Source organism: Puntigrus tetrazona, unplaced genomic scaffold, assembly GCF_018831695.1.
Source record: "Puntigrus tetrazona isolate hp1 unplaced genomic scaffold, ASM1883169v1 S000000002, whole genome shotgun sequence".
Classification (NCBI taxonomy): Eukaryota; Metazoa; Chordata; class Actinopteri; order Cypriniformes; family Cyprinidae; genus Puntigrus; species Puntigrus tetrazona.
In genome coordinates, this window is record NW_025047682.1 from 1026813 (window position 1) to 1043493 (window position 16681).

The following is a 16681-nucleotide window of genomic DNA, read 5'->3' on the forward strand; positions in this document are numbered from 1 at the left end:
CCTAATCGAGATGCTTTTTAAATTTAATATCAAGTCACTTTTAATAGCAAAGCGTAGAGACAGATTTATTTTTTTACGTGCTGCATTGTAGATGCTAAAACGAAATAATAAAAGCGAAAAGTGTATGATTGCGCTAGTGTGTTTATGCAGTTCTCCTGACAAACAGCAGGCGGCGTCGCGGACTGTGAGGATAAACAAACCACCTCAGGTCGCGCTTTTTGGGGGGTTTCCTTCGTTTTCTCACAGGTCTGCTCGAAAATACAACATTTGTAAGCGACATAAAATTAATTATGCTAAATCAAGCTAACTGAGGAATCATTGAGGAATCATTAGTAAGTATAACCGAGTGTTTTCGGTCGATGTTGCTACGGAATTCAAAACATGTTTGACGTTTTAAAATACGACGTCTAAATAAGTTTTAAATAATTAAAGAAAGAAAGCATAAAAAATATTCATAACGCTTTTGCCAAGTCTTTTAATCTCAGTAACATATACCCTTTTGGCAACAGTTTTAATTTAATAACCATCGAAGAAGAGTTGTTTTTTTGTTGGTTTTTTTTGGTACACTTTCAATACATGACGTAAGCGCGAATTTGATTTATTATTTTACAAAGAGGTTTCAGTCTTATACTGATCGTTATTAATTAAAAACATGAACTTACTATATGGTAAGGTTTAGGAATAGGATTAGAGTTTAGTTTTGCATGTAATTATGTATAATTCTGTGCTAATTCTGTAGTAAGTACGTGTAACATGTGACGAGGACACCTTAAAATAAAATTTTCAATCTAGTTTCCCAGGATTTTGTACATGAACCATAATGTGAATATGCTAATAATCATCTTCTTATAAATACGTACAATTTCTAGTATATTAATGACTACCAATCTTAACATACATTGACAATAGTAATACATTTATTATAATGCACACATATGTACACGTGCCTTGGAACCTGGCGTAAATAGCAGCAATCCCGTTTTAGCTCTCATGTATGCTGTATGAATAGAAGTGTATGCATTGGCTAATCCAAGACAGAATATTCTCTGCGATTCTCTTCAGCTTGTTCTGTGTTGGTCAGTCTTTCTGTTGACAGTTTTGTATTTAGGTCACACAGGAGCCCTCGGGCAGCAGTAAAGCATGTCCTCTACAGGAGTGATTGACACCTTCTCTGATGGTGAATGAAGTCTCCAGCTTCTCTGGGCTCCAGCCACAGTAATAAACCAGCGCTGCGCACTGACGGTCGGTTCCTCGTCTCGTTTCTTTAATTCGATGTTTTATGTGATACATCGTAATTGAGGCAAATAAATTGAGACAGTTGTAGAATAACACAATTAGTGTTTCATTTTTATTTTTTTTTTTCTCTAGGACGCAATCATCTTTTATTTCCCATTAATGAAACAACACCTCATTTTATGGCCTACTGAACCGAACAGCATGGATCGTGAATTAAATTGAGAGGTAAACAAATAACAAGAAAATCTTGTTACCAAAACTGCCTTGCATATACAGCCGGGCATGGGTAACCGCTATAAAAATGACCTTTATAAACACTAGCTTAGAGCTGGCTTTGCTAAAATTCTCTGTCAGCCTGCTTTCAAATCACACCATCTTCATCAACAAGCATCACAAAACACATTCAACAGGGCTATTAAACCACGAATGCCTGTCTTAAAGGTTTGGCATCTATTAGCATTGCCAGCATCGAATACAATCCAGTATATTCACCTGCAAACGCCCGAAAGCTTTCTAGGACTATAGAACAATAGACTTTCTGTTGCAAAATGTAATTTGCTGCCTTTAGAGAGACCGGCTTGGATTTGAATTGCCTTTAATGTTGAGCTGAGGTCAGTCTGTGTTGCTTTAAGATGAAAGGGAAGAGGAATCTGGTTTTGGATCAGAGGAAAAGCTGTGGCGGCGCATGTCAGTGTTTCTGTGAGAAAGAGAAGTCGAACAAGAGCTCTTCGGTCTCTCAGTCAGCAGTGAGATTAAAACGGAGAGAATGTGAGACTTTTGCTTAAGTCGATGTTTCTTCTGAGAAATAGATTCAGTAATTTGACATGCGTCTCCTCTAGAGTTTAAGAAAATGTCTCATTTATGTCTCATTCTTTGCTCTGATTTCCCCAAATACTAATGTGTCAGAAATTCCAATCTAATTATATAATATATGATAACAATACTAAAGTCTTCAATCAGGAATTGGAATGTAAATTTAAACTTTAAATTCAAAGTTAATTGGCTGCTGTTATTATTGTTATTATTGAATTTATTTTTCATTAATAGTGTTTACATAATTATTAGTGTTGTCAAATGATTGATGGCATTCAAAATAAGTTTTTCTTTGCGTAATATATCTGTGTGTACTGTGTATATTATGTACATATAAATATATATATATATATATATATATATATATATATATATATATATATATATATATTCATATAATTTATGCTATATATAAATATATTTAATATAAAAATAACACATTTTCTTAAATATATCCATGCATGGGTGTGTATTTATATATACATAATGCACAGGACACACACACATATACTAGTGAACAAAAACATTTATTTTGGATGCGATTAATATGTAATATAATATAATATTTATATTTTATATCACACAAGCTCTTTCAGGTGCAAATAAGTATTAAATAACATAAAATACGCTTTACCTGTAATATTTAAAATATTTGTATTATTTTGTTACAATTTATATAATATACAGCATAATAATAATAATAAGTATAATAATAAAGTCTGCAAATTTAAGTATGCAAAACAAATGTTGCTTAAAGTAATTTTTGTGTCACACATATTTTATATTCTTATTTATTCGTTATTATTATTTTATTTGTTTTGCAAATGTGATTTTATTTGTCGGTTAAGCATGCAACCAAACAGATAAATCACAAATCGTACAGCGCGTTCAGATGTTCACAAGGATAGCTGGAGTATTACTTCTTTTAGGCAAGTTCACAGCAGAGAGCGTCTGCTCTCAGCAGCACGTACCAAACGCAGCTCTGTACATTCATCTGTCTGTCATGTTGACAGGTCTTCAGCCGCAGCGATGTTAACGTCCCGTGGCTGTTCTCCAGTGATGAGTCCAGATGGAGGATATGTTGGTACCTGCCCTTTTATTTTCATTGCCAGCTCACTCCTCAAGCCCCCGGTACACCTCCACACCATCTGTGCCAACCTGCCGTCTCTCCGACAGACAGTTGCAGGTTCCGCGGTGCGTGGTAGGCCTACAGCTGTGCAGACAGCCAGCCCAACATCTGTGTGTCCTGTGGGACAGACGGGAGGGGGGGTGGATGTCCCGCTGATCTTCTCAGCTGCTGCTGGTCTTAAACACAGCCATGGGCCGGCGGTCCTGCGGACAGGATGAGTTTTGCGATGTAAGTGTGAAACAGAAAAGCACTTTCTGTTCAGTATTTACTACTGAACTTTTCCTAACCTCGCAAAAGTATACATTATGTAAAGGTAGTAGTAGAAACGGAGAGAGAGAGAGAGAGAGAGAGAGAGAGAAAGAGACTTCCCATAAAACCATTAAAAAAATATGTACATTAATAAACAATATACATTGGTATATAAAATACACACATGCACACAGACGGATAGATAGATAGATAGATATATATTTTTTACAATTTCAAAATTACTGCTCTCTTTTTTAATATATTTTATATTATATTACATTTTTAGTCTTCAGTGTGACCTGATTCTTCACGAATCATTCTAATATGTTGATTTGCTGCTCAATAAAAAAATTTTTAATTATTTTTTGAAAATATTCAACAAATCATTGTTACTAACATTGAATGCATTTATTTGCAATTGAAATCTTCTCATATTTTCATTAATTACTTGCAAATTCTTGTGAGATAATTTTGAAATATACAGCAGAATATATTTTTTTTGGAAAATTGATTGTATTGTATGGTTTTACAAATAAAAACTTAATAAAGAATTAATAACAAAGACATAAAGAAATAATAACAACTTTGTAAAATTATTATTTATTAAATAAAAACATATATAATTAATTAAAATAAAAATATTGAATTTGAAAGCATAAATCAAGTTCCATTTATTTTTACAATAGCCCTATGTTTTGTTTTTTTATTTTCAAAAAAATCTGTTGTATATCTATAAAATGTATTATTGATTTATAAAAAGGCATAAAGCATTCATTTAATTCATCAATTAATTAATGAAAATTTAACTAATTCATTTTTGGGGGAAAATAAACAGGATTTATTTCTACAATTAAAAACATTGAAGACATTTTGTGTGATTATCTCTTAAAAATAAGGTTTTAGTAACTTAGTAGTAGCAGCCTATTACGTACATTTTACTTTTATTTTGACGGGTTGCGGTGTGTATGATATGAGGATAGTTTTACTCAAATAAAACGTGAAGAGCAGCTCTGGAGATGCTGTTTATGTATTTATGTCTTCATTTAATGAGAAGACAGATGTTAATATCACGCGTGCTTCAATACTAGCACTACACAGAACCGCGCATCTGCACTATTCATTAACACAGAATTCATATTTAGTCTTTTTGCAGCTTTATATAGGAGTATGCTTGTGTTTAAATTAGAAGTAAACAAATGCAGCAATTCTAAATATTTAAAAACATAATCAGACGATCATCTGCACACAGCGGTTCTGCTACTGGTTAGACATTCCAACTGCAGAAAGTGAGATAGGGAATGAAACAAAATCAAGAAATAAATAAATAAAAGAACTTCATACATTTTTATGACCACACATATAAGGTCAGCCATGTGCTTTGGTTACTAAGCAACACAGTAAGCCTGTGTGAGGGTTTTGTCAGAAGTTGACTCAGATGTGTTGTACGGCTGTGAGAGTAACAATCAGGCTTTGATTACTGTGCAGAGTCAAGCCCGACAGCAGCTGCCTGTGAGCTCAGTCCTCTGTCTGTCCGTCTCCCGCTCAAACATTCAGCATAAGCGCACAAATTATTAAGGAAGCGCGAACCTCACAGCACAATGTTTTTAATAGCAGCTATTCTCTGGCAGAAATGACTCTGGTGGAAATTTTAAATAGCCAATTACTTTGATTCGTTTTATAGTTGGCAATGTATGTATCTCGAATACAGACATTTATCCGTTTTCATATGTTTAAGTTAAAATGATCAGTTTTTCTTTTATGTAAAAAAAATCTTTAGGATATTAAGTAAAGATAGAGTTCCATAAAGATTTTTTTTGTACATTTCCTACTGTAAATATATCAAAACTTTTATGCATTGCTAAAAGCTTCTCAATATTTAAAATGATTGTCCTGTCCAAAAAAAAAAAACATACAGCAATTTAAAGCTTATTTATTAAAAACATGATAGTGCCCTTATGTATTTACATCTTGAAATTTTATGGCCATTTACGACCCTTTTCTTATTTTTATTGCTGTTTTATCCATTGATTTTAATCAAACGTCAAAGTATTTTAAGGAAGTGGAATCTGAAACAGATATTCTTCTGAAATATATATAGGTTATTACTAACACATACCATTCAGACAAACTGACCATAGCCATTATTTACAGTCAACTGAGCATGATTTCTTTTTCTTTTTATTATTTTAATAACGTCAGTGACACTCCTGAAAAGTTTAGAAGACTATTTGTCTTTAAAAGAAGACTATTTTTCTACAGTATTGTTTAAAACAAAACAAACCAAAACAAAAAAAAATAATTTAAATAAAATTAATCTAATAAATGTAATAAAGGAGATACTTTTTATATATTACATTTATAAAAATTTAATTAAATGTATATTCTGTATAGTTATGGAATATTATTTTTATTATTTATTAAAGTATTCCACCACATTTGGGCCGTAAAATATATATCCCTTTCTTACTTGACTTCTGTTTTATTTATTATCGATATTAGTATTTTACATTAGTATTTCAGTGTGTTATTTTCTGTATCATTTGAATTAGTAGTTAAAACGTAGAGTCTGATGCATAAAATGACGCATTATGATGCTGTTTAATGTCTCTTTCATTCTTTCTCTCCCCGTCTCTGTCTCTCCTCCAGTGCCCTGTTTTATTGCATTGCGCCTGTAGAGACCTGCTGGGTGTGGATCGGCATGGACAGCCAATAGCAGACCGGCAGCAGTGGCCAATGAGGCAGGGTGGGGTTACTGTGTCATAATCACAATAAAGGAAAGGGTCAGCACTTCTTTATTCACACTCACCCAAAATCATCAAACAAATTGTAATAATTCTAAACCTACAGACCTTTTTTCGTATTTACCTTTGAACAGAGATCAGAAGAGATGCATTACACAGATCAAAGTGGTTTTATTCAGCTCTGCACTGGAGGATGACATCTGAATGAAGATGCTGCTGCACTGAGCATTCAATATATAGGATCAATACATGGATTCCCAACAGCAGGTCATTAAGACTGTTCAGCCCAATCAAGCGCTTATTCTCCTGTGAGGGAGAGATTCGTTGTTTCATTTAGCTCCCAGTGATTCATGGGAGTTACCTTATTAGGCAGGATCTCTCCTGTAAAACGAGCTCATTCACATGAGCACTCAGCTGCTGGTTTTAATGAAATCAAACAGACGTCAAATCTTAAGCGTTTGTGACAAGAAAGTGGAAGAGAAGCCATTTGATCATGTTCTGGTGCTCGTGGAAAGATGATATTGGTTATTTCCAGCACATAACGTTCAAAACTGCAGACTGCAGCTATTGTTTACAGTCATATGTTAATGATTCAAATTAAATGTCTACAGTGCTAATATTTTCTTACATGTGTAATTGTGTAACTGAGTATTGTTTTTTATGAATATTTAATTTTATTTCTTTTTATTTAGTATTTTTATTTTTTTACATTTTAAATGTAAAATTGTATTTAATTTATTTTCCAGCATACATTACTAAATGTAATAAAATAAGTAATAAAATAATATTATTATATATAAAAAGCTATTATTATATATTATATATATAAAAAATAAAATAAAAATAAAATATATATAAATATATATAAAATGTATTTTTATAACAATAATATCTTTATTTTAATCTTGTTTATAATTAATAATATTGTTATTTTGTTACATTTAGTTTAAATTAAATAAAAATAAATACAAATTTGAAAAAAAAAATAAAATATATATATAAAAATAAAATATATTACAATATTACTGCACATTTCTACTTTTCGGGCAGCCAGGAAATATAAACAAAATCAGAAATCCATATTGACTGAAATGTTTTCTATTTAATGATCATTTACAATCCAAATATCTTTTTAGGAGGAGAAAATGTCACAATTACATTTCCTAAAACGTATCTATATACATAGTATTTGTTTAGCAATATTATTTCATTTTTTATATTTTTAAATGCATTTTATACTGTGAATACAGGCAAACTTTTTTTATTTCTCAATTCTCTAGCTATAAGAATCTTTACTTGGGTGGTTGGATGGGATTTTGACTCCTTTTGTTCTTTTTCTCTCTGTTGGCACAGATAGCATCCATTCCCCATGCAGAGGAACATCCGGACATCCGGTAAGATTCTGTCATTTATTGTAAGCCACATTCCAGATGAAATGAAGCAGCGTGTGAGTAGAGTCCGGGGAGAGCTGTAGGCATGTGTGCTTTTGTAAGGGATTCTCCAGCCCAACAGCTGAAACAGCTGCAAGAGCGGCAGCTCCGGTGCTGATGCTTTGCCACAGAAATGCTTGTTAGGGCAGAATATAGCCAGAGCTCCAGGGACCATCCAGACACAGTGACTATTCATAACTGTAATGGGTATCAACCACGTCGACAAAAAAAAAAGCCAGTGAAGGAGAGCGAGAGATCTGCTGAAAATACAAATTTATGGGAAACACTTAGTGTATCAAAACTAAAAAATGCTGCCCAAAAGCATCATCCTAGACCGTGGCGTACAAATGATATCACGTCAAGAGGTTGTTCCCGAACAAGCGCAGAATAGAAATTAAGGCTACTAAAGAGCACTTTTGATGCATAAAACATTTTACATCATCACAAATCCCTGAGTCCTGAATTAATTCCTGGGCTGTTTTGTTCTTTATTCTATCTTTCTTCTTTTATTTAATTTAACGACGTTTTAAAAGAGTCTTTATATACATATATATATATATATATATATATATATATATATATATATATATATATATATATATATATATATAAAAGAAAAATTAATAATGTAATTCATATTAGTAATGTAATAATGCTTTTTCTGTTTATTCTAGAAAATGTATTTAAAATTCAATTTATCTTAATTTCATAATTTTATTTGATTCATTTTAATGTTATAGTTTAGTGTAAAAATAATAATTTACTTAAAATGATTAAATGTTACTGCTTATAAATAGTGACATGTTATAGAATAACTCTTGTATTCATGTACGTTCTAACACCCAGAAAATATTAAAGCACTTAGAGATCCATAAAACTGTATGCACAAGTATAAATTCATAAAAAGCATTGCATTTATGATCTAATCAACTTGTGATCTAAAGTAAAACAGAACTAAAAAGCAAGTTATAATGCGGTTTAAAAAATTAGAATACATGCCATCGAATATCATGAACTGTATGTTTTTATTTGTAGAATACTTTATTCCATAAATGTTATATTTCAAGTTACATTTTTATGTCATGAAAATGTAAAATGTACATTTTAGTGTAATTCATTTAATTTTGTATTTAAATGTAATTTATAACATCATCGATAACAAGTAGTAAAATACAGAATTTGAGTAATTGAGAACTACACTTTTAATTGATTCAAATTTGTAATTTCATTTAAATATTTTTTCTGAATTCTAATGTTTATTTTTTCATTTTAGTGGTAATTTTTTTTTTTTTTTTTATGAGGAACTACAATTGTGTAAAATATATATTTAATTTAATTAAATAATGTTAAATTAAGCCAAACATTTTATTACATGCAATTAAATTGAGTTAGAATTTTGCTGTACGACATCTGCAGTTTCTGGGACTATTAAAACACCAAGTTTTAATCCATACTGCCCTAATGTATTGCTTTTAATGGCAATTTACAATCAGCAGGAAAACAGAGGAACTAAAACACCGCATGCAAACATCATGCCCAATCCCTCCTGACTACTGCCTGTCCTGCTCATAATTAGCTGTTCTGTGTTATCCGCTCCCTGAGGTTCTCTCCCGTTCCTCTAGGCTGGAGTCACTCCGAGAGAGCGAACCGCAGGAGACGTGTCCATGGGCAACGCCTATCCGTGGACACAACATGAGAAACGGCGAGCGAGAGCCGCCCTGATATCCGCTCCGTGATAGCAGCCAACGCGACTCCCCTCGGCTAAACCCGCCGCACCAACCGCGGCTGTCTCGCGTGGGCTTTAACATTGTTATTGCTTCCGAAAGCAGAGAAAACCGTGGCTTTTTCTGTCTCGCGACATCAGCCTGTCTGCTGTGTGAATCAATGGCTGCTTCACACGAGCTTACGGTAGCTCGGTTGCGCTGCGGTGAAGCTGCTCGTGCATGGAGAGAATCCGAATGAACAGCGCAGACCGGTCTTTAATGCCACAAACGCGTCTTCTGAGAAAAAAATAAGACAGGACTGTGTGTACAGGAAGGGAATTGTGGGGTCTGTAGTTCGGTAAATGGTGCAGAGGTTGTGCCGGGCGGCTGTAATGAGTTGCAGACCAAAAAAAAAAAAAAAAAAACATCGGACGCGGTGTACGTAAACAATACGGGCTCCTTAAAAATCACAGGGCTGTTTGTTTCCGGCTTTATTTGCCAGCCGAATGCGTATTTCATGCCGCCTGTTGAGTTAATCGTAGCAGCAGACTTTCTAGTAAGTTGCGTGTGTGCTGGGGATTTGTGTAAATGTATGAGGATAAGCGAGCGTGTTGCGGTGGCTGAGTCTAATGATGTGCTGTGGTTTTGGCAGTGACGAGTGACAGCTCCTCTATTCTGCAGCATGCACGGATCTGTGCTGAATCTGAGCGCCACTGGCAGAACCTGTGCAGTACAGAAAAAGAGCAATTTGTCTACAAATCGCACTGGAGATGGAGGAGCGGTGGATAAAGGAAAAATAGAACGCTTTTGTAATATGATTAGAATTTACTGTGAAGAGGAAAGAGAGCACGGGATGAGGTGGAGGCGAGACTAACACAGCCATGTGCGAAAGGTTGCCTGGGCCAGCTGTTTATTAGACATTTATTGGGATTTTTCCAATCGGAATAAAACATTTCGGACAAACTGAATATTAAATAATGCATTTTAAAATGAGACGTGTTATATTACATTATGTTTCATTCATGTGATGTCTTAAACGAGTTTAAGATCATTTGTCACGTTATGCTTTGTGTGTGTTATAGAGTGCATATATGTATAAATGCATATATATCGGCAAAAAATTTTTTTTTTTAATTTTCAAAAATCATTGTAGATTCCAGTTAATCGCAAACAAAGTGCGGTAAAAAAAAATACGTCTGACTAACATAATAAAAACGTGATAACATCATAAAAACATGATTTTTGAAAAAAAAAAAAAGTTTTTGCAAATGCACTCTCCATACGTCACACTATTAATTGATTTACTAAATTTACCCACTAAAATGACATTCAGTGTCACAATTATGTCAGGCATATTTACAACAAAAATGAATTTATGACATATTAAAAGATTAATTACTTCCACCCCAAATACTAATTGTTTGTATTTTTTTGCTCATTAATATTAATTGAAATGAATGAATTAATAGTATTATTAAAATTGTATGTTTCCTTATTCTTTATATATTTTAATATGTGCAACTCAGAATATGTTGCTTCCTTTTTTCCATAAATATTACATTAACCTGACTGACAATGTAACATTATTTCAACCAAATTATGATGTTTTATTCTCCAAATAACGTATTCGAAACCTTAAAAGTAACTTACATTTAAAGTGTTTTCTATGTGTTTTTGTGTAAATGATCAATAGTTATTTTACTAATCATTTAGTTAATAATACATGAAAAATCACCTATTTATTTCTTATTAAATATAATTTTAACATTAATATTATTACTTCTTTACATTTATATACATGCATATAAGTATCTTCACTAATCGGTTTAACACCGTTGCACAAACGAGCACAAAATATTACCGAAAAGTCCTGCAACGTTTCCTGGACTAAAAATGATGAACATTATTTTGAAAATGGAAAGTAATACCACATTTGTTTATTTTGTCCGTTTCTTTATTTTTTTAATGCAAACGGTTGAGAAACATCAAGTGCACTATGTTATTATTAGACAGAACATAGGCTACTCAAATCTAATTAAAGGTTAATGTTTTTTCATGAAAATGCAATGAGTCGGCCCAACGCCTCACTGCGCAGGAGGCAAATGCTCTGATTTGTCAAGGTCAATTAATGAAGCCAGCTTAAGGGACGGAGAGGAAAAAAAAAAACCTCACACGCCTTCGGGGTTCCTGAATCCTAACACAAACCACGTTAAATGACATCAATTCATGTCTAGCAATTAAGATCATTTAGAGGAAGTTGTCTTACACAACTGTGAAGTTACGGTTACCTTCATTTCACACAGTTTATCGTTCGCTTTAAACGCATAAGGTGTGCAGTTTCTAACAAGTCGCTGTCAAATAAGGACGGTAAACTGATTAAAAAGGAAAAATTGCTTTAAAAATGGAATTTAAGCCATGCTTGTTTCACGTTCTAGTTACAGTCATGTTGGATTGATTTTTTTTTTATTTTATGGTTATTAAATGGTTAAAAATGTTCAGTGGTGTAAAAAAGACTAACATACTTTTTTTTCCACTGTTGAGTTAACTTATCATTATAATTTTTTTTCAAACGCTCTTAATAATAAAGGTGCTCAAAAGGTTCTATACAGTGATGCCATATAAAAAAAAAAGCATTTTTGGTTCCACAAAGAACCATTCAATCAAGAGTTCTTTAGAGAACCATCTCTTTCTTACCTTTTTAGAATCTGAAGAACCTTTCACCACAAAGAACATTTTTGTGAAACAGTAACGTTCTTCAGATGTTAAAGGTTCTTTAAGGAACCATTAAGACAAAGAGGTTCTTCTGTAGCATGTGTGTAATTCTTTGTTTTATATATGTATATACACACACACACACACACACACACACATATATATATATATATATATATATATATATATATATATATATATATATATATATATATATATATATATATATATATATTACAAAACATACACAGCAACCAAAACGATATTCTTGGGAGAAAAGCTATGTCAGGCTTCAAATTGTCCTTGCTGAAGTGCAGTTTATTTATTTATTCTTATTTTCGCAATTACCTTAAAAATGTTCTAGCAATTGCTTGGTTAATTTCTACACCTTTTAGTTTTTTTTTTAGAATTAACGACACATCGCAGTGATTGTCTAAAACGGTCCTTTCTTTCGTCACATGATGACAAAATGGCTTCCTTTAAATTAGACTTTCTATCTTTTTTCCGGACCTTTTTTTTTTTTTTTTTTCGACGACCCTCACACAAGCCATCGTTTAAAAACCACGTTCGCGTGCTTTCGAAAATAAACGCGAGCGTCGCACGAGCGCCTCTATAATATGCTGCATATGCGTGACGATCACATGGTTTCTTAGAGTTGCTTTTGGTGCGCTTGGACTTTGTCTTTAAGAGCAGCACCCCTGCACCTTTAAGGCTGCAGAGGAGAGAGAGAGAGAGAGAGAGAGAGAGAGAGAGAGAATGAGGGGGGTTGTGTTGTGTGATGCTCTGGTGCTGATGCTGAGCTCTGGAGTGATCAGTGCAGCAGGGGAAGATGCGCGTGCTTGCTGACTGCTGGACGGTGCGAGGCGGTGAAGAGGGATGTTGCTCTGAGTACAGCTAACAGCCATCATCTCGATCCATTTACGCGCTGGAGTTTCAGAGCTTTTCTTTTTCCTTTCTTTTTTTCCGTTCTTTTCCTTTCTTTCAAAAAAGTTTGCGCTCTAATTTCGAGCCGTTAATAATTGAGTGGATTTACTTTCCCGCGGTTTTCTCCCTCGCACGCGGCTACACCTGTGCGCAGTGCCCTCCTCAGTAAGCGCGCGCTCTGACTCAGCATCGCACCTGCCCGCCGCTCGCTCGCTCCCTCGCTCGCTCGCTCGCCGTGTCGCGCCACAGCTGGATCTCAGCTCTGAGACAATCAGCCCCGGAGCGCACGCTTCATATGCATCCCTTCCGCTGGAACTACTAAGTACAGATATCCATATTCCTGCGCAACGGCTGATTCTGGAGGAAAAGTGTGCAGTGGGCAAAGAAAAATCTTAGTTTGGAGATTGAAAGGAGCGGGGCATGTGGATATTGGCCATCATCTTTTTCCAGTGCATTTTGAATGGTGAGTAGTGTTTTGTTTTATTATTCTTATTCTTATTGTGCAGGTTGCAACTTCATGGAAATTAATTAGCAGAGCCCTGCATTTAAGCATGCTTGAAAAAGAATGCATTGTGGAGCATTTGAATCTGTCTCACGCCAGCTTTAGTGTACAAATATAATTTTAGTGCATGTGCCATGCATTCATTGCATGCAATTTTTTCCCAAACAGTTAATTATAAATATCGCATATTAATTTAAGCAAGTAAATCAGAAGGAACCAAACTCATTAATAAGCATTCAAATCATATGTTTTATGATTAGTCACTTTATTACATTTCACAGCTCATAATGCTAAACAAACATGCATGCGTTATTAGTCAAACAGTGCATCAGAATTGTCCAAAATATTAATCTAGACCATATGTGATTTGATGCGACTCATTTTGTTGCTTTTATTTCTTTTATTTTTATGACCTTGGATGAATTTGTATGTTAAGCGTTAAAATAACAAATCGATCTGCTGATGTGCTTAAAAAAAAAAAAACATACACGATTTTGCAAAATTAAAGAAATTAAGCGGCTTTGCGAATTAAAAAGAGCACCAAAGAAAACGAATGTGAAAATTAGCTTAAAAACACACAAGGAATAAGAAATAGAAATTTAAATTTGTTGTATCGTGGCATAGTGACACAGCCGCCATGTTTCACGAAGAAGCACTGAAGCATTGAATTAAAAAAAAAAAAAAAACTCGCAGTCACTCAATTGGCACTTCGCTGAATGCTTTCGCTGTGACCTTTTCACGAAACATTTATTCAAACGTTCTTTCCTCCCATGTGGGTGTCCGAATCATATTGACCTCTAAAAAAAAAAAAAAAAAAAAAAAAATCTACCGCAAATGCTCGACAGGAGGCGAGTGTGTTGATGGTTTTAAAATGGAGAGACAGCGAGTGGGTGCTGGTTGCTGGGCTAAATCAGGATGGGTGTGTTTGTGGTGGAATAGAGAGAGTGAGAGGGGGCTATGAGGGGAAGCGAGAAGAAAATGGGCCATTGAGGTGGTTTTAACAGAGTAACGCACTGGGACGTTAATATCGGACCCAGGTCACTCCAACATAGACTGACCGCCGATTGATAGGATGCACAAAAATAAGGCGACGCGGCGATGCTTTAGCACAAAGGGTGATGGGAGAGCAGCGCAAAGAGCTCCGCGATGATCTTTTCCCAAGCTTTTGTCAGTTTTTTCCGCAAGGCAGAAATGGACACAGTCGTTTAACCTCAATTAATGGCGTATCGATGAAATTGATTATCATTTCAGAGGGATTGGGGTTTTGGCCGATTGAGTGCTGCGTGTCTAGCCAGCTGTGTTCAAATGAGCATTTCTAAAAAGCATTTGAAGTGTTTCTCTTTGAATCAATACGGTCCCATTTGTGCCGCCGTGTTCTGGCCGTGTGTATGTGGGTCTCCGAGGCTCCATTGATCAGTGTTCTGATGCAGTGTCAGTGCGGTGAGCCTCCCTCTCTCTCTTTCTCTCTCTGGCCAGTGTAGCATGTTTCTTGCGGGTGTGTGTTTGTAGGGGAGAGAGAGAGAGAGAGAGAGAGAGAGAGAGAGAGAGGGGAAAAGAAGCCATACAAAATGAGCCTTTCATGATTTGGTTAAGCTCACAGCCCAGTTCTCCGCTGGTCTCTATGGAAACCCCTGAAATGTATGTTGGCGCAGTGGCCTTGGAGCTTCCTGAACAGGTGACCCCGGAAGTGCTTCGGTAATGACTAGCTGTGGAAAACGAGGCGTGCTTGTTCGCCAAGCCGTTTGGGATTTTTATCTGGAAGGGACGGATAAATTAATTCCCCGGTTTCTTCAGGATCCCTTTTTTTTCCCTTTTCAGCTTGTAGAGGCACAATTAATAGAGTACATTTGTATCATTTTGTCCTAATAAAAGACATCTGCGGCATTTTTCTAAGCTCAGCTCCCTGGTAATATTGTATTTTCTTTTTTATTTTTACATTTTCAGTTTTAATCTTAGTTCATCTTTTAGTCGTTTTTTGCTTGTAGATGCACAAATAATACAGTTTTTTTGTTATTTTGTACCATTTTTCTAAGCTCAGCTCCCTGGTACAGTTTTATTTTAACTATCAGTGACAATATTTTGTATCAGTTTTTAGTTTGATATTTTCCTTTGTCATTTTATGTTCAGTTTTTTCCAGTTTTTCTAATTTTTGTCACGTTTTTGCCATTTTTAGCATTTTTTTTGTACATGCATTTTTAGATTTTATTAATTTTTTCATCTTTTTTTAGTGCTGATTCAGCTTATAGATGCACATTTAAAACAATGAATTCATATATGTTAACCCTAATAATATTTACACTGGTTTTCTCATCTCATCTCCCTGATATAATGTTATTTTAGTATCATTTTTGATACTGTTACAGTTTTATTAATATTTTAAATAAATCTTTGTATTTATATTTTCCATTTTAGTTGTAGCCATTTTGTTGTGCTTCTTTATCATTTATCATTCATTTTTATTTTAGTCTTCGTCCATCTACAAGCTAAAATGGCACTATTAATAATTTTTATTATTATTTAATCCTAGTAACAAACATCTACCGTTTTCAAACTGTTCATTTTAGTAATTTAGTTGTGTTTTAGTAGTTTTTTTAACACTTATTTAGCTATATAGTTTTCATTCATTAACATTGTAGTGCATCAAGTTAAACTGAATTCAAATGTCAAACGTTGCAAGTTTCTGAAATGTAAAGCACGTTTTATTTTATATCAGTTAAAGTTCAAGTAACAATTTTTTTTTGAATGGTTTTATTTTAGTTTCAGTTTTAGTTAACTCTAATAACCCTGCCCTGATACCGAACAATGAATGTTTTTGGATGTAAAATCATGCCGAGTTGTTTTCAATGGCTCTTGTGTTGGTGAAGAGCACTCGAGACTGTGTGCATATTAACACACAAATGTAATTGGAACAACAGAAGCGTCCTCGCGCAGACAGAGCGGAAAGTAGGTGCGATGTTGTTTTTGTAAACTGATGCTAGGGGCCAACTCTGACATACACTCAAATGGACACGGGTAAACAGCACGGCGTCGAGCAAAGTGCCCAATCAGCTGTCGCTTTCCATGAGATGCTTTTTAAGAGAGCTTTTAGCTGAGTCCAGATCAAACAGACAAAAGTGTGTGGGCATATCCATTTGTTTTGCTCGACTGTAGGCCTGGGTTTGAAGACCGCGTGCCGCTGGAGAGAAATCAAGGCCATGTTTGCAGTCCTGAAAGCAAAGCAAACTGGATATTGTTCTGCAAAT

At 34.4% G+C, this 16681-nt stretch overlaps 1 protein-coding gene and 1 long non-coding RNA gene across 4 annotated transcripts in view; both read left to right on the forward strand.

Moving 5' to 3' along the window:
• The first annotated feature begins 71 nt into the window (after positions 1-71).
• LOC122331795 lies at positions 72-10712 on the forward strand. 2 transcript variants are annotated; one of them, XR_006248286.1, is made up of 9 exons: positions 72-332; positions 1097-1242; positions 1369-1461; positions 3063-3406; positions 6074-6207; positions 6303-6435; positions 7522-7562; positions 9221-9857; positions 9954-10712. It is a non-coding gene; the product is annotated as an uncharacterized LOC122331795 (long non-coding RNA). The 2 variants fall into 2 exon arrangements; XR_006248285.1 differs by having other exon boundaries at positions 9221-10712.
• Positions 10713-12778: 2066 nt separating this feature from the next.
• Positions 12779-16681, forward strand: part of dscama (Down syndrome cell adhesion molecule a) — a 75664-nt gene continuing 71761 nt past the window's right edge. The window contains exon 1 of one of the 2 annotated variants that reach the window (XM_043229312.1): positions 12779-13400. In XM_043229312.1, the coding sequence (XP_043085247.1) occupies positions 13358-13400 (43 nt within the window). In that variant the 5' untranslated portion in view covers positions 12779-13357. The remainder of the gene's footprint in view (positions 13401-16681) is intronic. The other variant, XM_043229313.1, reaches the window with a different exon arrangement.